This window comes from Uloborus diversus, chromosome 1 (genome assembly GCF_026930045.1).
Source record: "Uloborus diversus isolate 005 chromosome 1, Udiv.v.3.1, whole genome shotgun sequence".
NCBI lineage: Eukaryota > Metazoa > Arthropoda > Arachnida > Araneae > Uloboridae > Uloborus > Uloborus diversus.
In genome coordinates this window covers 177588469-177613546 of record NC_072731.1, presented here as the reverse complement: position 1 = coordinate 177613546, position 25078 = coordinate 177588469, and the positions used below count along the sequence as shown (strand labels likewise).

The 25078-nt window shown below is 33.5% G+C and overlaps 1 protein-coding gene across 1 annotated transcript; it reads right to left on the bottom strand.

Moving 5' to 3' along the window:
- Positions 1-6450: 6450 nt before the first annotated feature.
- Positions 6451-21582, bottom strand: LOC129223320 (copper transport protein ATOX1-like). Its single transcript, XM_054857890.1, has 3 exons — positions 21397-21582; positions 15552-15627; positions 6451-6756 (listed from the first exon to the last, which is right to left on the bottom strand). The coding sequence occupies exons 1-3, from the start codon at positions 21406-21408 to the stop codon at positions 6620-6622; spliced, it is 225 nt and encodes a 74-aa protein (XP_054713865.1). The 5' UTR covers positions 21409-21582; the 3' UTR covers positions 6451-6619.
- Positions 21583-25078: the final 3496 nt, after the last annotated feature.

Sequence of the window (25078 nt, the reverse complement as noted above, 5' to 3'; positions counted from 1 at the left end):
AGGCCGAGTTGACCGTGCCCAACCTTGGCATAGAACACGGGTCTGCGGGCGTAGCAAAACGAGCAGGAGACTCTTATTCAAGTCATCCTAGTTTATTCCCTAAAATAATACAAAAAAAAAATAAATAAATAAATAAATAAATAAAAAATAAAAATAATTAATTTGAATTCTTAAATTTTGAATTCAAATTATGTTTTTCGCAATCACGAGTTGCGACAGGACCCTACTCATTGGTTACTACTCTACTCACTTGTTTCTAGACACGGCTCTTGTCCCTACAAGTCTACCCTCCTGTTGAACGGAGACGTGTGTATTAGTTGTGTATGTGTAGGCTTTTGTGTGTGCGTAGACCTGTGTGTATGCACGATGGCGTGTGTGTATGTGTGTGAGTGCGTATGTGTATGAGCGTGCGTGTATCTAAGACACGGACGCCACCGACTAGGAGCGGCTACCGGAGGACGGAGCCGCGCCTGCAGGTGGCGGTGGTGGTTGAAAAAGGCACGGAACATCAAAGACGGTAAAATGAGAACAATAAGCAATCGTGATTGCTCAAAAAAAAACGAAGCTTTGTCAAAAGCAGTCATTTAAAGGAGTTAGGATGTCTGAGCACAAATGCACTAAACTTCAGTAACGTATATATTTCGTTCTAATGCATACCTCTGTTTCCTCTTATTCCTCATTAGAAATAATTTGGATTTTGTGTAACAATATTGCCCCCCCCCCCCCATCCTGATCTTCCATTTCATTGTTTTTTTTTTTTTTTTTTTTTGCCAGCCGTTTTATTTCACGGACTCTTAAAATATGTTGTTCCCCATAAACTTACCTATTAAATTATCCCATTTAGCTATTAAATTTTATTTAATAGCTAAAATAAAAATATAATGGTTGAGTAACTTGAGAAACTTATTTTGACAATCGCCACCCTTTATTTTAAACTTTAATAATAATATTAACAAGAAATAACCAATGTTTTTTAGTACAAATAAACAGATTTTTACCGGATGTCTTCACATCCAAAAGTTCACAACTTTGAATTGAAAAAGGGATTCCTGGAAACCCCGAAACACGTGTATTCAACAATCTATTTATTTGTGTTAATAAACGTTAGATATTTCCTGTTATTTCTCGGCTCAAAGGAATTAAATTATTTCTTTAAAAAAAAAATCTTACTTTTTTTCCATTCTTTTTTTCGTATTCCTTTTTATGTTACAGAGAGAGAGAGAGATAAACTTAAAACCTATTTTTCCCCACAAAATGTTTCCCTTAAATAGCTAAAATAAAACATATTTCGGTAAATAACTTGAAAAACTAATCTTGATACCGTCTTCCCGCTCCCATTTTTCGAATAAAATAATCATATCTTTTAGAACGCCAAATTTATATCTTAAAAACAAATAATATTTTAATTAAATATGAAGTAAAACCGTTATTGCTTTAAAAAATAAACTCGCTTTCTGTTTTATAACAATAACAAAATGGAAATAAAGATAAAAAAGAGAAATAAATGAATAAAAAATAATAATATCGAAAAGCGAAAAGAAAAAATTATCAAATGCGCAAATCAACTAGCAAAAGAAACGATGTGACGTCAGAAGGTTACGTAGCTCCACCCATTCTTGTGACGTCAGAGGTAGACCGTTGCAGATTTATCCGAACGTTAAAAAATCACGATGCAACATGTATGGTGAAAGCAGATTCTCAGCTGAAAATACAGTAAAAGCCGTTCTCTAGTCATTCTGAAGTGCACTCATAAAAGCCAGTATTTTTCTTTCCATTACAGAAACTGCTGAAGATAAAACCATCACACAAATGGAACTATGATTTCAAACCCCTATATTACTAGAAAATCCTTCAATCTAAATTTACTGCCACCAGATTAATTAACCAAAATTAATGCCACCAGATGTAACATTCTATGTTAAATCACTTTTTTTAAAGCTGGACAAAGTGAATGGGGATCTGATAGTTAATACCTTCAATTTTCCTGAAACTTTCAGGATATTTTAATTGTATTGTGATAAGAAAAAGTGAAGCTTCTTCCCTCCCAAATTTGACTTGTTGGCCCTAGAGTAGAGGTCCAAGTTTAAGGTCGTGAAAAAAAAGGAGCTAAATATAAGATTACTTTGCTTCAAAAGCAATGAGTGAACCAAGTCAATTCTTTTAAATGTGGATACTGCTTGATATTAGGTACATTCTAGCATAAATATTTTGGTGACTCACTCATGGCTTTGAGGGCAAGGTCAATTGAAAGTGCAACTTTTTTTGCCTTTTTTGGGCCCGGATATCCAAGGGCGCCCATATGGGGGGGGGAGTGGGGTCTCAAGCTCCCCCCCCTTAGAATTTAGAACTTCCTTGCTTTTAGTACATTTTCTTTGCAAAAATGTAAAAACATTTCTTCTTCAGTCGTTGATGAATAAGTTATTAAAAGTGTCAAATTTTAATAAGTCTAATCTGCACTGAAACCAGTTTCCATGGGAAAAATATCTGAGCTCCCCCCCTTACAATTTTACATATGGGCGCTCTTGCGGATATCTGCTAAAGCCGTAAGTAACCCTCGGAAATAAGTATATGATTAATTACTTACCACAGTATAGTACTAAGAAAAATATAAAATAGCTTTCGTTTCTCTTGGCTTCAGTAGTTAAAACGGTCTCAAATTCGATGATTTTTTTTTTAAATGGCTAAATTTAGAGGATATTAACTTTGGGACACATATGTAGTTATTGTCTGAGCGATGTAGTTTAAGGTCCAGGCTACAAACCCTTGGCAACTAATCAACTTTTTTAATTACTTGGTTTCAAAGTTGGTAATTTGAAACAAAAAGAATCAAAGTTTTAGGTCAATTACTGTAAAACGCCTGAGTCAGTAACTTTAAGCAAGAGCTGTAATTGTATTCTACGTGGTGTAGTTTTAGACTCATGTCAGAAAACCGTGAGATCTAATCATCTTACTTAATTAAACGGTCTAAAAAATGATGACTTCAGTATGAAAGAGCATTTTCCCACGAGTTTATATGCGTGCTACTCAAAATCTTATTAGCTCAACAAATTCACATAATACTAAACGAATCAACAGCCAAATGTACTTTAAGCTCTCAAAATTTCTTGCTTCCAGTGTGATAAAAATTTCTGCAACCTTTACCACAACATGGCAATTCGTCTCAAAAAGCTGATCTGCCATTTTTGAGCACTATATTTTGGACATCCTAGATCCTCAAGATTCGGATCTCAGAAGTTGAAAATTTGCATAGGTCAGTTTCAAAGACATCTCTACGCCTCTATAAAATTTCATCCCAATTAAGAATGATAAAGCAGGGGCAATTTAAAAAATCAGGTCAATTAACGTGGAATCATTCTGATTTAACATTGTGACAATTCACATGCATCTTTTGTTATTTTTTGCTTTATAATGATCAATAATCAATGCTATATTTTAGGGAAAAAATTGCGATTGGGTAAGAGATTGAGTTCATAATTACAGTAGAATTATGCATGTACACAACTTAGTAATAAACTTTTATAAATAAACAAATTTATTAATGAGGCTCAAAAATATAAATATAACGTTAAAAAATAAATAAATAAATAAATAAAAAAGATTTCTTAGACAATAACAAAAGATGGGGGTTAAATGTGCATAATGTTTATATCAGAGTGATTTCACGTACACTGACCTGATTTTTCAAACTGTTCACTCTCGATCATCCCCGAATGGGATGAAATTTTATCAAGGTGTAGAGATGTCTTTGTATCATGCACATCTATGCACATTTTCAGCTTCCGAGATCCGAATCCTGAGGATCTAGAATTTCCAAAAAATAGTACGCCAAAATGGCGGATCAGCTTCGCGAGATGAATTGCCATGCTGTGGTAGAGGTTGCAGAAATTTTTATTACACTGCAAGCATGAAATTTTGGGAGCTTAAAGTACATTTGGCTGTTGATTCGTTCTAGTATTTATGCGAGTTTGAGCTCATAAGATTTTGACTAGCACGCACATAAACTCGTGAAAAAACTTTTTTATACTGAAATCATTTTCGAGACTGTTTAACTAAGTAAGATGATTAGATCTCATGGTTTTCTGACATGAGTCTAAAACTACACCACGTAGAGTATAATTACAGCTCTTGCTCAAAGTTATTGGCTCAGGCATTTTATTTTAACTGACCTAAAACTTTAATTATTTTAGTTTCAAATTATCAACTTTGAGACCACTAAATTGAAAAGTTGATTAGTTGCCATGAGTTTCTAACCTGGACCTTAAACTACACCGCTCGGACTATAACTACAGCTGTGTTCCAAAGTTGTTGACCCGTTGCGCACAAAGGTATTGACCTCTAAACTTGGCCCTTTTTAAAAAATCATCGACTTTGAGGCCGTTAAATTATTAACGCCAAGAGAATCGAAAGCTATTTTATATTTATCTTAATACTATACTGTGTTAAAAAGTTAATCATATACTTATTTCCGAGGGTTACTCACGGCTACAGCTGATATACGGGCCCAAACAAGGCAAAAAAAGTTTCAGTTTCAATTGACCTTTGCTCTAAAAGCCATGAGCGAGCAACCAAAATCTGTAAGCTAGCATGTACCTAGTATCAAGTAGTATCCACATTTAAAAGAATTGGCTTGACTCACTCATTGCTTTTGAAGCAAAGCGATCATATATTTAGCTTTTTTTTTCAAGACCTTAAACTTTGACCCCTACTCAAAGACAAACAAATCATTTTTTTAAAAGAAACTTCACTTTTTTTTATCATAGTGACACTAACACATCCTGAAATTTTTACGGAAATTGAAGACGTCAACTGTCACAAGTGTCAAGCTTTAAAAAAAAAGACTCTTAAAAAGCCTCAATGTAGAAAAAAAATATAATGTCCCAATTGAAAACCAACAACATAGTACAAATTTCCGCCGCTTTATATGAATCACGTTTGTTCTCAACAGTTTTAATTCCATAAAGCGGCTAACTCAAAAGAGCTGAATTTTATTATGTTTTTGACATTTTGATTCAATAAAGTGGTTGATTCATTTGACCAATGATTCAATTAACCGACGCCCACTACAGTAATACATCGTATAGAAATAATTTAAGTACCGTAAACTGGGGCTACTTGAACATGTGTTTAAAATCCGTCCTGGTCCTACATAACTCAATGTATGGACTTAAAAACTTTCTCCATGACAGGTAGCAGTACTATAGGTAGAGGCTGGAGCATGAAACAAAATTTCTGCTAAACAGCTGCTTTTTTTCTCTGCAAATTTGCACATGCAAGTTCATGGAAACATCTGATATCATCAAGGTCAAGGTAGTTTTATGTTTGCATTCTATTTCTTAATAAAATACGTGTTTTAAGACTATAGCTTTATAATTAACACAGTAACTATAATAAGTTAGTAAAAGTGCACTGGTTGCCTTAAATTCGGGCTACTTGAACCCAACAGCCCTAAACCACATTTCATCACTAAATTATGTTAATTAAGGTTTGTAATCTTTTAAAATAAAAAGGTTAGTTACTATTTAAGCCCGTTTTTTTTTTTTTTTTCAGACCTTGGGATAAAAAAAGTCCGAAAGTAAAAGAGAACCCCTTGAAGTAGGAAATAATGCGGATAATTAAGAGGAAAAATTACAATTGTGTTCAGATTCAACTAATTCCGGAGGAAAAAAAAAAGAGAGAGAGTGGCATCAGCCCATTTTGACTTAAGTATATCAACTCTAAAAAGGAAATTAAACGATCGTTCACAAAACAAGCCTGGGCATCCTGGAGTATTTAGTAGCTAGGAAGAGCAAGTATTAAATAATATCAGAGAAAAAAAATCCACCCAAGCCATTAAATTGAGGGGTTTTCATTCTTTCCAATGTTTAAATAATGAGCATTTCAATTGGTTTTAGCTGTAGTTAGATTATTTTTCTATTTGTGAAATTATGTTTGCCTAAAAATATGTTTTTATGTGGCATCAGCCCATTTTGACTTAAGTATATCAACTCTAAAAAGGAAATTATTATATAAATTGATTTTATATTAATTTATATAAATAATTTGCAATTTATATAAAAAGTTTGCTTACTAGAATGTACGTTTTGAGTTTATTTTTCAAAATCATTGGTCCTTGATACCACCAACTGTTTCATAGCTTTTTCTAGCGGATTTGCTGAGTGGGTCCAAGTAGACACAGGGCGGGGATACTTGGAACAATTTTTAAGAATAGAAAAAAATATATAAAGAGTTAAAATTGTTGTTTATAAAAGCTTTAGGGGGTAGCAGAACATCTGAAAAGTGGTAAATACACGGTTATCTGTTCACATTATGGGTTTAAGAAAGCATTCAGTGTAAAACTCGCAAAAAGTATGAAATTTCGGGTCCAAGTAGCACCAGTTTACGGTACACAATGTATATTACAATCTATGCCATGATAAAAATCAATAGATGACAAAATTTCATTAAGCAATACTTAATTTTTATTTAAAAAAGTAGTTAGCAAATATATAAATATATATTTTTATATACACATGATTTAAATTGATTTGGAAGATCTACATAAAAGGTTTTGAACACAGGTTAATAACAAAACAATATTTGATACGAGGAAATGTGACTTCAATAAAACTTGAATGCAAATTCATGCTTTTATGCCAATGTAATTACATTCTTTTCCAGTCTTTTTCAAAGTATCAAGTAGTTGCTCAGTTGGTAATGATGATGTTATAAACACCTTCTTGTTGCTTAAATCTACAGAAAAATCTTCAACTCCAGATCCTAAAAAAAAAAAAAGAAAGAAATAAAAAAAAAAGAAAAGAAAAACAGTTAAAGGTATATATATATATATATATATATATATATTTTAAATCTAATTAGAAAATAAAAAACCCATTCAGTTAAACTTGGTCAAAGAAGTACCGACCTATGCCCAGGCAGCAAGTATGTTTAAGATGGCTGTCATTAGAGAAACCTATCCAAGGGAGAGGTTATCCCAAAATGAGGCGGAGAGGATCCAACTCGAAATCCTCAAAAGAACGGATCTGATCCCCACTGGGGAGCATACGCCAAAAATCCAAAGGGCTGTCGCACATGCTGGTGCATTGATTGTCCATTGTGACGATACTGAAACCACTGTGTGGCTCTGGAACATACTCAATGGCAATGTTGAAGTTGTTGGTGACACTGCACTAAAGGTTGTCTGGGCTAATGAGTTACCAAAGCCTATTAAAGTTGCCTTCAAAACCAAGGATGTCTTTACTAGAGATGCAGGAGTGTTGCTTAAAAGAATCAACAGATTAAACCCTGAGTTGAAATCTGAGGAGTGGCTTTTCATCTACAAAGTGGAGGAACAATACACCATAAGATGGATCTTTGAGGTTGATCTGGAGTCTGCTGAAGCAATCAAAAATGCTGATTATGGAGCCTATACTGGCCTTGATCGTGGTACTTTCAAGATTCTGAGTGATCCCAATGTCAAGACCGGTGTGGCTCAAGTGGAGCAGGCTTCTACATCAAAGGAGCAGGGTCCTCCTTCACAGGAGGAAACCCCAAAGGTAAGCAGCTCTGAAGAAGAGAGTACTATGCTCTCTCTTAGTATGTTAGAAATTGACTCTGACTCTGATGAGACTCTCACGCCTACTTCGCCTAAGTCGCAGGATGAGACTTTATCTGGGTCTAAAGGGGTGGTGGCTGTTAAGCCTCCTTAGTATTTATTGGGCTTTTGCCCCTTCTCTCTTTTTTTTTTTTTGCTCTATTATGATTATAGGCATTAAAATAGCACAGATTAATCTTCACCATAGCCGTGCTGCTTCTGCTCAGTAGGAGGATGGCTAGAGGCGATTTTGATATTGCATTGATTCAGGAACCTTGGACCAGACATGGTAAAATCCTTGGTCTAAATGTTAAAGATCATAAGTTGCATTATGATCTTACCTGTGCTAGACCCAGAGCCTGCATTTTTGTTTGCACTAGGTTAAATGCACCTTATCTCATTAAGTACTTAGATGGAGATAATGTTGCTGTCAGGATCACTTATGGAGATGATGGACATAAGGAAGAAATTATCTTTATGTCGGCTTACTTACCTTTTGAAAAGCAAGAACCTCTCTCTCAGTGGCGTAGCTAGACCCGACTTTCGGGGGGGGGTTACTTCTTTTATATATATATATATATATATATATATATATATATATATATATATATATATATATATATATATATATATATATATAATATATATATATATATATATATATATAATATATATATATATATATATATATATATATAATATATATATATAATATATATATATATATATAATATATATATATATATATATATATATATATAATATATATATATATATATATATATAATATATATATACATATAGTATATATATATTATATATATATATAATATATATATATATATATATAATATATATATATACATATAGTATATATATATTATATATATATATATATATATATATATATATATATATATATATATATATATATATATATATATATATAATCGCTTGGAATTTTTTCCTTTTCTTCTTTTTTTTTCTTTCTCTTCTCTCTTCTTTTTCTCTTTTTTATGAGACTAACTTTTCGGGGGGGGTTTTTGTCCCCAAAACCCCCCCCTTAGCTACGCCCCTGCTCTCTCTGAGAGTATGAAGTTACTCATTGAGAATTCTAAAAGTAACAATAAGAAGTTCATCATCGGTTGTGATGCCAATGCTCACAATGTTGTTTGGGGCAGCTCTGACTGTAACAAACGTGGTGATAACTTGTTGGAGGACATTTTAATGTATGACCTTTGTCTTTTAAATAAGGGCAATGAACCTGCCTTTGTTACATGCAATAGGAATGAGGTTATTGACCTTACAATCAGCAACAATTCTTGTGTTGATCAGGTTACGGATTGGAAGGTATCTGATGAAACAACTTTATCTGATCACCGACTAATCTCTTTCTCTGTTACAGGTCTAAAGAGACATACTTTCCCTTTTAGGAATCCCAGGAACACCAACTGGGAGGCCTTTAAGGAGGACCTCAAGTTGTCAATTCACGGTTTGTCTGGTAAGTTTAATTCATTATTGGATTTGGAGTTGTCTGTTGACCAGTTGCAACCTGCCATTCTCCAATCCTACTACCAGAACTGTAAGGCTAATGTCACTGACTCGCCAAGGTTAGTTCCTTGGTGGTCTAGAGAGATCAGTGACCTACGTAGCAAATGCAGAAAGCTCTTCAACAGAGCTAAGAAGAATGGTGACTGGGGTACTTATAAAAGCATCCTCACTGATTACAATAAAGCCATCAGGGATGCTAAATATGCTTCCTGGAGGAATTTCTGTGATAATATTAAGGATGTTCCTGCTATGGCCAGAACAACAAAATTCATGACCAGAGACAGGAATTGCGACCTAAATACACTAAAGCGCACTGACGGTAGCTTCACTGAATCTGGAGGTGATACCCTAGCAGAGATGCTAAAGGTCCACTTTCCCGGTTCAAATGTTATAGATGGCCCACTCCCTTCAGCCACATTACCTGCTAGGTGGTGTACAAAGCGCAAATGGGACTGTGCTAGAAGCATTGTCACTTATGAAAGGGTTCTTTGAGCAATTAACTCATTTAAGCCTTTCAAGACTCCTGGTATGGATGGCATCGTTCCTGCCCTTCTTCAGAAGGGTATTGAGGTTCTTGCCCCTGTACTCTGTAGGATTTTTAGAGCTTGTATTGCTTTCGAGCACATTCTAACTGCTTGGAGGCATACCAAGGTTATCTTTATACCAAAAGTTGGAAAAGATAATTACTATGAGGCTAAGTCTTTTAGACCTATTAGTCTCACCTCCTTTTTATTGAAGGCTTTGGAGAAGTTGGTTGACACATATTAGGGAAACAGTGTTGAAAGTCTCCCCTCTGTCTCCTTCTCAGCATGCTTATCAGCCTCGCAGGTCTACTGAAACTGCCTTATATAGTCTCTCCTTTATTTTGGAGAAGTCTTTTAAGGACAAGGAGTTAGCTCTGGCTGTCTTCCTTGATATTGAAGGTGCCTTTGATAGAGTCCCTGTTACTACTATCTTGAGAGCCCTTGCCAGTAGGGGTATTGATGTAACTATTGTTAATTGGATTGAAAATCTGTTACAGTATAGGTTTGTCAATGCCTCTCTCAGTGGTGGTGTCGATTTAACTGTTCACGCAAATGCTGGATGTCCACAGGGTGGTGTTCTTTCACCTATCCTGTGGTGTCTTGTTGTAGATTCGCTGCTTGAAAGCATTACTTCTTCTGGCCTTTTTTGCTGTGGCTATGCTGATGATGTGGTCATTGTGGCCAGAGGCAAGTTCTTAGACACTGTCTCCTCAATCCTATCACATGGTTTAAAATGTGTGGAAAGATGGTGTCATTTTGAGGGTCTTGCTGTAAATCCTCTTAAAACCACTATGGTTGCTTTTACATGTAAAAGAGCAATCCAGGTGAGTAATATTATTTTTTTCGGACAAACTCTCAGCTGTGCTGACGAGGTCAAGTATCTTCAAGTATCTATTTTGGCTCCAAGATGAACTGGAAAAAACACTTCAACCACTGTTTGGCAAAGGCTAATAAAGTCCTTTGGTCTTGCAAGAGAGCTATTGGTAGAACCTGGGGGCTCAGCCCCAGGGTTATCCATTGGATCTACAAGATGGTTATCTGTCCCATCATTACGTATGGCTCTATTGTCTGGTGGTCAAGAACTAAACTTGACATTGCTAAAAATGAGCTTAACAAGCTGCAGAGGTTAGTCTCCATAGCCATGACTGGCTGTATTAGGACAACGCCTACTGCTGCGCTGGAACTACTTTTAGGTTTATGTCCGCTCCATATGCGGATTGAAGCTGAAGCTTTCTTGTGTATGGAGAGGCTTAAACGCTCAAATCAATTGAAAGCTTACTCTTGTTACCTTTCCTGGAAGTACTTTGATGAGGATGTACTTACTCATCCTCTTTCTGGCCTGCCAAGTGACTACATGCTTGGCGAGTATGCTTTAGATAAGCCATATCAGGTTATTCAGGGTTCCTTATAGGAGTGACTGGAGGGATGTTACCTTATCTCATGGTAAAGATTGCACTCTCTGGTACACCAATGGTTCTAAGATGAATGAAAGGACTGGGGCTGGGGCATTTTGTCCCGGTGATGGTATTGAATATTCCTGTCCTCTGGGAAAGTTTACTTCTGTTTTTCAGGTTGAAATTTATGCTATCCTGGTATGTTGTGGTATTTGCCTGAGTCGTGGCTATAGAGACCATTGTGTTCATATATGCTCTGATAGTCAGGCTGCCTTAAATGCACTCAAGAAGGTTGTTATGACATCCCACATCGTTTGGGAGTGCTATAATTTGCTCTGCAATCTTGCAAAGCTGAACAAGGTTACCCTTTGCTGGGAACCTGGACACTCTGGAGTGCAGGGAAATGAAAAGGCCGACTATCTTGCTCGGAATGGTTCTGATATCCCTTTTGTTGGCCCTGAGCCAGCAATTAGGATTTCGAAAAATCTTATTAGAACTGCTGTTTTTGATATTTTTGGTAAAAAAACAGTATAATAACTGGCGCAACCTTGATGGACAGCGGCAGGCGAAAGAACTTAATAGAGGTTGTCCTAGTATTAGGGCAAAGGAGCTCTTAAGTCTGAACCGCAACAGCGTCAGAAGAGCTATTGGCCTCCTTACTGGTCACTGTACCTTGAAGCGGCATCTTACTATTATGGGCGTGTCTGATGACCCAATTTGTAGAGGCTGTCGCTTTCATGAGGAAACTGTTGCACATATTCTGTGTGATTTTGATACCTTTTCTGCCTATAGGTTTGAACACCTTGGCCGCCACTTACTTGATTCTTGGGAAATCTATGATATTCCCATTAAATGCCTGCTAATCTTTGCTACGGCTACTGGTCTTTTTTAAGATTTTTGTTTGGGGTTTAGTACAATAGACCTCTGGTCGCAGTGCTTGGCTCTGCTGAGTCCCCCTCTCCTTCATTTCATTTATTACATCCTGAGGAATAGCAAGCACACATAACTCAAAAAACGACCCATTGCTCCACCCCCCTTGGAGGAATTCGCGCCAAAAACCAATGGGCACAAGTTCACATATGTATACCAAATTTCGTTCGATTTCATGTGGTAGTTTTTGCTGTAGAGCGGAAACAAAAAACTGGTCACACACAAACGTGACACACACACAGACAGACAGACATTTTCCAAAAATTGTCGAAATGGACTCAGCACACCTCAAAACATTCAAATCTGTCAAAATTCGAAAATTTGCACGAATCCAATACTTTCTTCTATATATTAGATATAGAAGAAAGTAAAAATGTTTTGAGATTGATAATTTGTCTGAACTGAAGTAGTATTTCCAAATTATAATTTATTAATATATACATTCGTGTGGGTCATCGCCCTATAGTAAAAAAAAAGTTTCCGATTTCCATCGGGCACGGCAAGAAGAGGTGCTAAATGATGTTTTAAGGTTATATATAAAATTTCATTCCATTAGGAGTTCATTTTCTGCCTCAGGTTATTTTTTGAAAAACCGGTATTTAAGGAGAAAAATCTATTTTTATTAAAAAGCGGAAAAGAAAATTACAAATATACATAACTACTTAAGGTGGTCCAAGTATTAATCATTTATTTACGAACATGTTTATGATAATCATTAATTTTCAAAATTAAAATTATTCACCTTAAAATTAGCTTGAAAGTCCTTACTATCTAGTTTTGGCATAAGTTTCCGGGATTCCAGTTGGTTCTCAAAAAAAGCTTTCTCTTTTTACACAATTTAGTTGAAGCTTATGTAATTTTAACTGACCTTCCACAAGGGTACCCATTCCTAAAGGGTGATGATGCAACCCCCCACCCCCAATGCTGCTTCTGGGAAGCATCCCCCAGAAAGACAGCCCCTCCCCCCCAAAAAAATAAAGTCAAAAATCTAAAATCAACCCTTTTATAAATTTTAATGCCGCAGTCTGCGTCATGAACCCCTCTGGTGCCCCCCCCCCCCCGTCTTTCAATAGCCTGTGTGTATGGCATGGCACCATGGCAAGCATAGTAAACAGTTCTTTTTCGCCTGAACAAACAATTGAATACCTTCAGAGATTGATTTCAGTATTGGTGGATCAGACACAATAACAACAAACATTGCAAGATAGTTTTAAACCTACAAACACCTCTGTTTAATAAAATAGGTTTCATGTTCTTGTAGTTAAATCTTTTTTACACAATGATTATCTACTTTCTGTCACGCTTTATGGAAACACCTTGTAAAAGTACGTTGTTATCGATCATTCAAATCTGACAGGCCTAAAAATCCTAATTTATCATTTCAAAATACTTTAAGATATCAAGGATATGTCTTTTGTTCAGTCTATAGTAATCACTCTTTTGGATAACATTATTTTCATTTACATCTTTACGAGTAATTTTCATAGTACTCTTTTTTTTCTCTCTCTTTCTTTCTCAATTTACGATTTGATTTCCTTTGTTCAGTTATTTTCCAAGTACAGTGACTGAGTAAATGCTTCGTTATTGCTGCAAAATGTATTTCAACAACCATATTCAATTTTCAAGTTAGTTTAACGTCTCCAATTGGGAAAGTGAAATTCAATAACTTTAAGGACTTATCAAGAATCCCATATAAAGATAAGTGTTATAAATCAACAATTTGAAAATTTAAGTTACTTTGCTACTTTAAAAGCACCACAACGCGTCTTTATATACACTCAAGAGCCTAAGTTAATAAAATGAAATCCAGTTTCTAGGGGGACCCGGGGTAAAATGGGTATAGTTGCCTTTTTCTTGTTTTTATTCTACAAGACAAAATTTTTAGAAAGGAAAAAATTGTAATGAAAATGTTTAGATATCTAGCAACATTCTGACGTGAGAAAAAAATCTAGCAACTCATTTATGCCAGGCTTAACAGACATTTTATTTTTCAGAACACAAAACATGTGTTTATAGTGAGTAATTAACTTCTTTCTGAAAAAATTTTTAGAACTGGAAATTTTTTATTTGGATTTGATAGAAGAAGAATTTATCTAACAGAAAACTCAACAAATAAGTAAATTTTAATATAGCAAAAAATTTATAGTACTTTTAGTTGCGTGGGGCAAAATGGGTATAGCCAATGTTTTCGAGTTTGAAAATTAACAAGCTTAAATTATCTTAGCAAGACAGCTGTTAGATATTGTTCATGTTTTAAACTAAAAGTATGTTTTGTAAAAGTTTTATAAATATATATGTTGTTCTATTCTTCCTGCATTTATTTGTTCTATTTATTATTTTAACTACTATAACGTATGCCAATTAGTACTTAAAGGTATTATATTTTTTGATTATTATCGATAGTTTATGATTACTGTAAGGTTGGTAATTTACTGTAGCTTTATTAATATATACATTTACATTATAAGGCATATTAAGTATTGATAGCAAATATGTTGTCTTTTTAATTTCCTTTTAAAACCAACCATGCCCAGAACATAATCTGCGTACAACTTCACACACAATCACAACAGAATCCTTACGCCTCATTGCAAAGTTGTACTGAAAAAACTAAATTCTCCTGCTATACCTCTAGCATAAATATGTACCTCTTTGTCCGCAGCCATTTTTTAGCACTGAAAAGGCTATGAAAAATTTACAAAAGAAATGCAAGACAGGAAACACAGGTGGGAGAAGTTTTTACTACAGAGCAGGTGGCTGCAAGATTGTATACAAAACAGGCAAGAAACACAAAAAAAGCAAAAAAGAATAAAAAAATAAATGTACAATTAATAAAAAAAGGACATTAACAATAATTGATAAAACAGTCAATGAAGTAGACGTGAAAACAAGAGGTTCTCCCAGTAGTTAAACCCAGCCATTGGTGAATGGATCGTTGTTGAATTTGTGGAAGAAGTCGATTCACTATGAGTAATTCATAGGTTTAATCATTGAAATCTTAGCTAAAGGTGAATAATATACTGAGAAGTTTGCTACAAAATCATCTGCCGGATTACCCTCTATGCTCTGCAAGAAAGACGACATTCATTATATGCAGGCATCACAAGTTGTAAAAATACTACTTCAACCAAATTACAAGTCTTTGCTAATACACCTTTTGCTCATGAATTTAGTTCAGTAAACATTTTTTGTGGTTGCTTTGGATTAAAGTTTTATCCTCCAATGCAATTAAACTCAATTTTCTTTTATTTTCTCCATTAGTATCAGTGTAGTTCAACTTGAAACAGTATATACCCATTTTACCCCGAAGTACGGGCTAAAATGGGTATACATCAGAGTAAAATGGGTATACATCAGGGTAAAATGGGTATACCCCTTTACACTAAATTTAAAGCAAAAAGTAAATACAAACTATGTTCAAATTAGACCTAAGATACACAATGTATAGAATATTGAACAAAAGCATGATTATATTTCATGATATTTCTGCTATGGGTCATTGAAATTAAAAAAGCTGTTTTTTATACCCATTTTACCCTGGGTGACCCCCTACTTACTCCTTAAAAATTATCTTAAAATTACCTTTCAATTTTCCTAAGACTCTGTTGACAGCTCCAGAGCAACCTTCACATGTCATTTCTACAGAAAATTCATGTACCTGAAAGAAAACATTTTATTTTATGAATATGTTTTATCAAAAAAAAACTTGTCTCTTGGAATCACTCGAAAGCAATTTAAAATCATTTAGATTGAAAAGTATGAATTACATAGAGTATTATAAACACATTTTTGAAACAATTCACATTTTCAAGTAACTAGTGATTGAAACATACGAGTTGATTGAAACATACCAGCAATCTCATGCTATTTTGCAATTTGGTAAAATCAAGGTTTTTTAAATGTAAACAGGGGTCTGGCCAGAGGATATTTGGGTCCGTTAACGGACCCTTCACAAAAATCCGATCAACCAAAACGGACCTTTCACAAAATCCCGATCAAACAAAACGGACCTTTCACAAAATCCCGATCAAACAAAACGGACCCTTCACAAAATTCTGATAAACAAGATCGGATCTGTCGCAAATTGTTTATTGAAAGAGCAAATCTGAAAGCAAAATAACGCATATTTCTATGTATAAACCGATAATTTTTGGAACCTTTTTTTAAGTCAAATTAGAGGGATCAGCTTATACAAAATCGGCTAATTTTGAAAAAAAAAAAAAAAAAGAAAAGAAAAAATCGGCTCCTACAAGCTACTGGCAAATAAATATAATGGTTGTTTGTTTTATCACAGCTAATTAACAGCGGTGTTGTTGTAAACTTTTCTGAAAAGGCATTGGTAAGCACTTTTCTCCGCTCATGATTTAATAAACAATAATAATATATATCTGCGAAATGAACTTAGAACTGCAAAGGGATAGTAAGGGTGAGGAAAAAATATGATCGCTTCAGATAGGGTTACCAACTTCAAAACTATCACCACTTAGCGTCTGGCGTTGAACCTTTATAATGACTTGATTAGAAAATATTCTCATCATTTTGTCGGCTTGTCAATATTTGCGTTTTTACGGTGCGGTGCGATGTTTAATTGTTATTTTGGGAGAAAATTATATGGGTTTTGATTTTTCGATGCTAACAAGGATGATTAACTTTAAATAAACTCTTTTAATTACCCTTTTTTTTTCTTTAGATGCCTACATTTTGAAAAATGCAATCTTTTAACATCCGATATGGAAATCATATTTTGTTCTTTTTTCAACCTAACTTCGCTTTATTAGGATTCAAATAAATGAAAAGTCTCTTTATTTCTGTTAGAACTCTCATTTCAAGTTTTTAAAGCAAAATTCCATTTTCTGTTATGAGTCAAAAATTAAAATGCTGAATAAATGGTTTATTTTATTTTATTATTTTTTTTTGGGGGGGGGATCAACTGTGCTCACAGATATTAATGATATGTTATCATAGGACTCGAAAATGCAATTTTAAAATAATTTTATCAAAAATATTTCTTTTACAAGCCGTTTTTATACTTTTGATGCCTTCACTTTGAGAATTGCGATCTCTTTGCATCCGCTATGGGAATCCGATTTTTCGAATTTTTGATCATTATTACGCTTTGTTAAGAGGTAAACAATTGAAATATCTTTTTATTTTTGTTAAAATCACGGAATTTATAAGTTTTAAACGAAATTCTGTGCTTTTTAAGAGTGTCTTGGGTCAAAGAGTTGAATGCTGAACCCTATTCTGAGTTTTGTTTTATTTATTTATAATTTTGTTACCATTATTTTAAATACTGTACAGAAATATATCTACGTAGTATAATTTAACATAATGCAGAATGGTAGATAAATATTGATACTTGAAAGAGCTATGCCCCCCCCCCCCCCCCCCCCCGCCAAATATCAGGAAAAAAATCCAGAATGATTTTCTCGTCATAGAAGAGGAAAAACACTCAACTTTAAGTTTAATTGATGCAGTTTGTGCCATCCCTAAATTCTAAAATTTTGTTTTAACAAAAAAAAAAAGATTTTTTTTTTTTGCGAATTTTTTTCATTTTTCACAAAATTAATTCATTTTTCACAAAATTATTTGACTTTTCACAAAAAACGGACCCTGTGAAAAATCCTGGACAGACCCCTGGTAAAATAAGAGCATTGGTTCTAGAGACGTACTGAGTACTCGGTAACTACTCGGCACTCGGCCTACTCGGCCAATTTGCCGAGTACTCGGTACTCGGCCAGATTTTGATCCGATACTCGGCCAATACCGAGTAGTTGCAAAAAATTGAATATTGTCCAAGAAAGATATTAAAATTTATAAAAAAGTGCAAGCATATATAATATTCTGCAATCATTTATAGAAGTCAAATTTAAATTTTGAGAATAATGAAGTTTGTAATGCTTCAATGGAATAAATCTCTATTTTAATGTCCCCAAAGTAAATAAAACTTATTTATTAAAAATTGTGCAAAAAAAGTAAGTATAGAAAATATGGAATTTTTATATTAAAAATGGATTTTTGCTACAAACAAAAATTAGTTATAAGAATTATAAAAATACCTTTGCTTAAAAAATAAAAGGAAATAAAACAACGGTAAAAGCACATTACAGACATGTGTTATAGCATTTCAAGGAATTCCTTTTTCAATGCACAAAGTGTGAGCTCGTGGCTTTAAAGGCATCCGACAAAAGTCGGATTCTTTTGTCAAATGTCTTTACATTCTTTAGCTCACATTTTATGCACTGAAAAAGACGTTCCTTATATCGCAGAAACACATGTCTGCAGTGTTCCTGCACATTTGTTTTATTTGCTTTTAAAAATTATTTATGTTTGGCAGACTATAACTATAATTGGTATAATTTGTTTTAATTCCAACTTGATTCATACCTTTTATTTATGTATTTTTAATTTTAAATATAATTTTTTTGTAAAATTTTTGGCATAAACAAAATTTTTTAAATAATGCGTAATTAAATTTCAGCAGGAATTTAGTTTTAAAAACTATTATATATATAAGGAGGTCTATACAACTATTCCAATAAGTTCAAAATTCATCACATGTGTCGGTGGTCCTTCTTAAAACGTAATTAGTACTTGGTAACTCAGCCGAGTAGTGAAAGGCCGAGTACTCGGTAACTCGGTACTCGGCCGAGTAATGAAAGGCCGAGTACTCGGTACTCGGCCAAAGTGCTACTCGGTACGTCTCTAATTGGTTCCAACTAATTTATTGTTGAAATTAAAGAGTTTTTAATTTAACTTATTAGATATAGGGTAACGGCACCAGTAACAGACAATCTTAAGTTTGGATTCAAATAATAAGAATTTTAGGCGGGTAAATGACATTGCTGCGATCCATAAATATGGGGCAAACAGTATTATCAGAGTGAATTTTATGAGGCAGATTTTGTGATTGATGTTCATTTGAATTTAATAAGATTTTAGATCAAAAATAAAGAATTTTTGCACATTTTGAAGAGAAAAGGGGAATTCTGTCCATTACTCATCTTTTCCTCATCGTATCTGTTGCTGGGTATCATGAGATTTGTCAGTGTTTGTTACTGGGGGTCAGACCTTTTTTCACGAAATTGTGCAAATAAAAATAGAATTAACTGATTCAGAGGAACCAGAAGCATTCAAACATTAGATCAGGGTTCGTACTCAATTTCAGAAATAAAATGAAGTAGTTTTGAAGGAGCAAAATCAGATTTTGAAGGAATACTTTTGGACTATCCTTAAATGTTCTCACACTTCGTTTTTGACAGATTTGACCCCCTTCGTCACACTTTACCTTACTCCTTCCCTTGTCACATGTCATTTCTTTTTTCATAAACATATTGTTATAATAACTGTGTGATGTCACTTTTTGGCACTCTCTCTCTTCTCCTTGTCACAATTTCATGAGCCTCTTTAAGGCAAGACATCACTTGTGGATTACAATGTCAAAACTGCAATTTACTAAACATTGTTTTTTTAATACAGTCACTTAATATAGCACATCTACTTATGTATGTATGTTTTAAATATTTAAATTATTAATTTTTTTTACTAGACAAAACTTTTGCTGCTGAGAGTGTGGTGGAGAAAAAAGCAATAATCATAAAACTTGAAAAAATTGCCAAGCACCCTTTAAGCATGATTTACTACACTGACGAAATGTCGTTGTCATCTAATAATATTTTCACTTACAAACTTTTATGACTTCGATAACCAATTTGTAAATCATATCTTTATGGGGAAATAAATATCAAAATATTACATTAAAATCACTCTTATACTTTCGCCCTTATGACAAAGTCAAGTTGTTGATTGAAGTGTTTAAAAAATTACTGTCATAGAAGACAATTATAGAGTCGAGATCTAAAATTGGAGTTTTGAAGGAGTTAAAACCAAAATGAAGGAGTTTGAAGGGCCCTTCAAAAAAATTTCCTAAATGAAGGAGTATAGGAGGAGTTTTGAAGGAGCGTACGAACCATGTAGATGAGATGTAGTTGCATGAAAGAAAAATAGTTTTAAAAGTCTAAATACATCAAAAGACTCAGAAAATTGAGTTAACCTGAGAGTGATGTCTTAAGCATGTCTGTTACTGGTGCCGTTACCCTATGTTGTTTTCTTTTTAAATAGTAGAACAGTTTTAAGCCACCTATCTAAACCAATTCTCTATTAACCACACTTTTTTTTAGAAGTAAACAATAAGCTGTTTAGTTGAAAAAACCTTATTTCTCTATTGGAAACATAACAACGATGTGATAGCATAACAGCAAATGATCAGAAAAAGAAAAAGCTAAATGATTCTGAGCTTCATCTGTTGCCATTTTTCTATTTGATGAAAAATAAATCTCTTCTTATCGATTTCAACAATTTTTTATTCATGTTATAAATTTAATGAGTTTCAGTGGTGGTATTTTATTTTATTTTACGAGCTTTTTTTTTTTTTTTTTTTCATTTTCGATTACTTGAATTTTTTTCTCACTCCTTGCAACTTTGACTTATTGAAGTTTTGCTGTATATTAGTTTAAAAAATTCTTTTATACTTAAAAACAGATAAAGTTTTAAGAGACTCTCAAAACATATTTAAAAAAACTGAGAAATTTCATGAGGGAAAATCACTTTTAATCTCTTCAGAAATTGTTGCTGGATTCACCCCCCCCCCCCCCCTCCGATTGAGATAGTATTTGTGTAAGAATTGCACATTGATGAAAGTCGTCATAATATCTTGAATCAATTTTTGTTGGCTAGGAGTGGAACTTCAAAATCTTTTTTTTTTTCTTTTCCATCAATAATGTATTTTATATGCCATAATGAGCAAATGTGTGTGACGAGTATGTGTGAGTGAGCATATAACTATGTAAGAGTAGGAGCTGAATTTTTCATGAAATCATAAATAACAGGAAATTATTATTCAGATAACCAACTTTCAAACAATCAAAGGGAATTCAAAGGGAAACAAAGAAAAAAAAAATTCAACAAGTATATGTAAAAACTCATTCCTCAAATTAGTGCTTAACTTTGGCTACTTTCCAATACTTTCTTTGAATATTCACTTCTGATGCAGAAATCACTGAAAGTTTTTGAAAATTTCTCTACCCTGTTGAATCTTTTTCATAATACTAAAACTGAAAATTATAAATGCATTTGTTATGCAGCTAATACTTTAATGTTAAATAAATACCTAAAGGTAATTAAAATTTTGGAAAAGAGAGTACATATTAATGAACGTTTTTAATTACACAAAATTTGCTGACTTAAGAAGCCATGTTCACTTGAGGAAAAAAGTTAAATACGATGTACAAATTTGAAAATTTCAGCATACGAAGGGAAAAGATTAAAAGATCGAGAAAGAACAGATTAGTAAATACATTTATTAGTGAATACTATTAAAACTGTACAAATATGTATGAAAGTTTTTAATTATAAAAAGATTGCTTACTTGAGAAGCCATGTTTACTTTTCAAATTATACTAACAGAAAGTTAAGTACGGTGTACGAATCTGAAAACTTCAGCAAACGAAAGGTAAAAAGATCAAGATAATACTAAATGATCGAGCCAAACATAAGATAATCTTCAGATGCGAGGAGAAAAATCATGACAGTCGGTCCAAAGATGTCATTGGCCGATAACTATTATTTGCGGTTACAATTAAGACATCACTATGGTTGCGTTCGACAAGCTCAACCGGTCTACCGGTGGCTAACCGCAGCGTTCTTGACAGCAAGAGGTTAACTGGTTGCCTCTAGAAGGGACTCTAGTTGCCTCCTATGTCGTTTAGAGTCCCTATATGAAAACGTAGTTTTATAGGACATTATAGGGACTCTAATGTCGTTCTATGAGCCTCACCGGTTGATTTACTGGTAAACCGCATGGTTCATTGGTTGATGGATCCACGTGACATTTTTAACCAATTATAAGTATTTTTCACCTGCTTGTTATTTGTCTGTGCCATTGTCTGCGCAAGTAACCGGTAATCAACCGAAAGCATTCGAAGAAGCATTGGTTCGTGAGCAACCGTTTAGTAACCGCTGACGTCATTATTGTTACGTGATCATCCAAACGGTCGCTACCGACGTGCTCGTCCAACGTAAGCTATGATTATAAACAATGACAGGTACCTTTAAAAGCCGTATTGCTGCTGTTAAAATGAATGAAAATAGCAAAGTCGACATTAAAGGAAAGAATAACTACTTAATTCTTGGTCGTCGATGAAGTTCTTTAAAAATTTTAATTATTGGGGGCAAAGCCGAAGTTCTGAACTATTTATTTCTGTATGGTGGAAGCGACCCAACCATACGTAAGTAAACAAACAAATGTGCATGACAACGTATTTTTTTATTTTGCAATTGAATTTCGCTTTAAGTTTTCGCATGAATAATCACAGATTATTTTCTCGGTCGAGTTGAAATTATTTCAAAAGAGTTTCAGGACTTATTTCAAAAGAAAAAAAATGATTATAACCATTTAATGAACAGTGAGAGTTAGCATCTTTGAGTTGAAAAATCATGAATAAAAAGTTAAGTTCGTTGTGAATGGTGCAGTTGTTTGTCTTTTAACAAAAGCAGTTATAAAAAGTGTTTTTGAATGCTCTGACTTCGGAATTTTTCCATAAATAATAAATCATATTCTTCATTACATGAAATAATATGGAATTAGAAAATTCATCAGATAATATTAATTTATTGATCACAAAAATGGCAGATCCTCATGTATTTAACAAAATATGTTCTACTTATGCGAAAAAAAAGAGAAAGAGTTATAATCAAGAACCTAAATCATGCGAAATTAATGATAAAAACAAGAAATCTTTGATCTTTAATGAAGCTGAAGAGTGCATAAAAATTATGCCATTTTTTTCTGAAACTTTTAATACAAACTATTTGAAGTATGATGAATGCAAAAAAGTCAATCACAAAAGAAGTTTACATGCTACACCTGTACAAAAAATGTCTCATTCTATTCACAATTTTTTGAAGTCAAAACAAAATGACTTAGAAGTCTCACATGATCGTTTAAAGGTTTCTAAAAATTTCAGCACACCTGAAACAAAAATAACACATCCCACTGATGCATGCATTGTAAATAAAAAACCGGAAACAAAAGATGTATCCAAGCAAGAGAAATATAATACTAACTATGCAAAGGAACAAAATTCAAATGTGGAAAATATTATTGTTTTATCTAGTGATAATTCTTCAGAAGATGAAGCTGCTAACGACAAAAAATGTGCGAACGATGCAGTTCATCTTAAAAGCAGCCTCAAAATCGTGAAGGCTAAATATTCCCCTTCACCAGCAAAAACTAATATTAAAGACCAATCGCGATTAAGTTACTCTAATGTACGTAACAGTTATGAATCCCGTAAACAAAATAATCCATCAAATAATGTTAAAAATTCATTGACTGGTTTCGAAAGTAGTAATCCAAAGCGAAGAGCTAAAAGTATTTCCACATTACCCTCTGAATGTGAAGTATTACCTATTGATGAAGGTTCTCAGAACTTTAAAAAAACCAAGTTATTTCATGAAAAAACTCAAAAAATAAAATCAAAGAAAGCTGGACCTTATTTTAGTGTCCCAAAAGAAAAAAATCATTCATTGAATGAAAAATCTCCGTCAGTCCCCTCAAACTCATATTCTTTTCCAAACAAAGTTGACTTCATTACTTTATCTAGCTCTGAAGAAGAAGAAAAGAAAAATATCTTGAAGCCAAAGAGAAAAATTAATAAATGTCTTAATAGAAAATTTAAGCGTAGTGTTGCTAAATGTAGTTCTTTAAAGAATCAGGCCAAATCTAGAAATGTTACTCGAAATAGAACTCCAAACTTATTGAAGACAAGTGATATTGCTGACCTGCATAGTGACATCGCACAGATATCAGATGATTCAAATGATTGCTCTTCAACAGATGATACTCCTCGTTTTAGACTAAATGATTCAAGTGATAGTAGTGTTCAGGAAGAGTGTAATTCAAGTACATATCAATCAAACAAACCCAGAACTAGATACAGCTCAGCAAACAGGAAGGGGAAAAAGTCATGCATTGCGAACAAATTTTCTAGGGATTCTAAACCAGTTAAATTACAAAATCCTACAAAGTTTTCAATAGTTAAAGGTAAAATTGCTTCAAAGAATACTACACAGAACATAGGAAACAATATGGAACTGAGGGAATCTTCAAATACAAGCACAGATAATAGTATTTTAGACAGTCAAGAATCTTCAGATGAAAATTCCATTGAACTCTTGAATGAGAACTTTGTCGAAAAGGAACAATGTATGAATGAAATTCAAACAGATGTGAAGAAATCACCTCTTTTGAATAGCGAGAAAGTTTTTGCTCCAGGTTGTTTCACTTTTAAATCAACCATGATGGATATATCTGCTAAGCCTTTACAATTAAAAGATTTAGACTTTGTTCCAGAGCCAGTAACTTTCAAAATTCCAAAACTGCATGAAAATGAAAGAGTGTACTGCCTGTCAAAAGAAGACAGGCAAAAGTTTACAGATGGATGTATTGATATAAAATTAGGACGTTGGTCACCAGAAGAAGATAAAGTATTGAAAAGGAATTTTTTGAAATTTTGTACAGACTTTGCAATAAATGATCCAAATTTTCTTTTAGGTATTAATAATGATCTTAAGAAGGATTCTATGCTTTGTCAGTTCTTGAGAGCCAAGCATTTTTATTTACGACTGGGCAGAGATTTGAACAACAGAACTTTAAATTCTATTTATCGAAGAGCGAGGAAACTCTTTTGTTCACTCAATGGAAAAAAATGGGGGTTTGAAGATGTTTCAAGACTAATACAGTTGCAAAGACAATTAGGAAATAAATGGCATGTTATTGGGAAAATGTTGAAAAGAGATAGTGTACAGTGTCGAGATATTTTTACTTATTTGAAAAAAACCAACAAGATGGATAAAATTCTTAAAAGGTGCATTAAATAGTTATTCAATAATCTCAAAATGTGTTATTGCTCAAACTTTTTTGTATTTAAATATATAAGTAATGTATATATATAAAATGAAAATTATTTTTCCATTTTAAAACACCAGTTTGAGCGTGACATAGTAACTACAATGTGGCATGTTGGTAGTATGTGTGGCATGCTGAGTGG

What these genes read in the sequence shown, in the direction of transcription:
- LOC129223320 (XM_054857890.1), bottom strand. An exon ending in AGTCTTAGGAAAATTGAAAG is followed by an intron (nt 6,757 to 15,551) that starts GTAATTTTAAGA and finishes TTTTTTTTTTAG; the next exon opens with GATCTGGAGTTGAAGATTTT.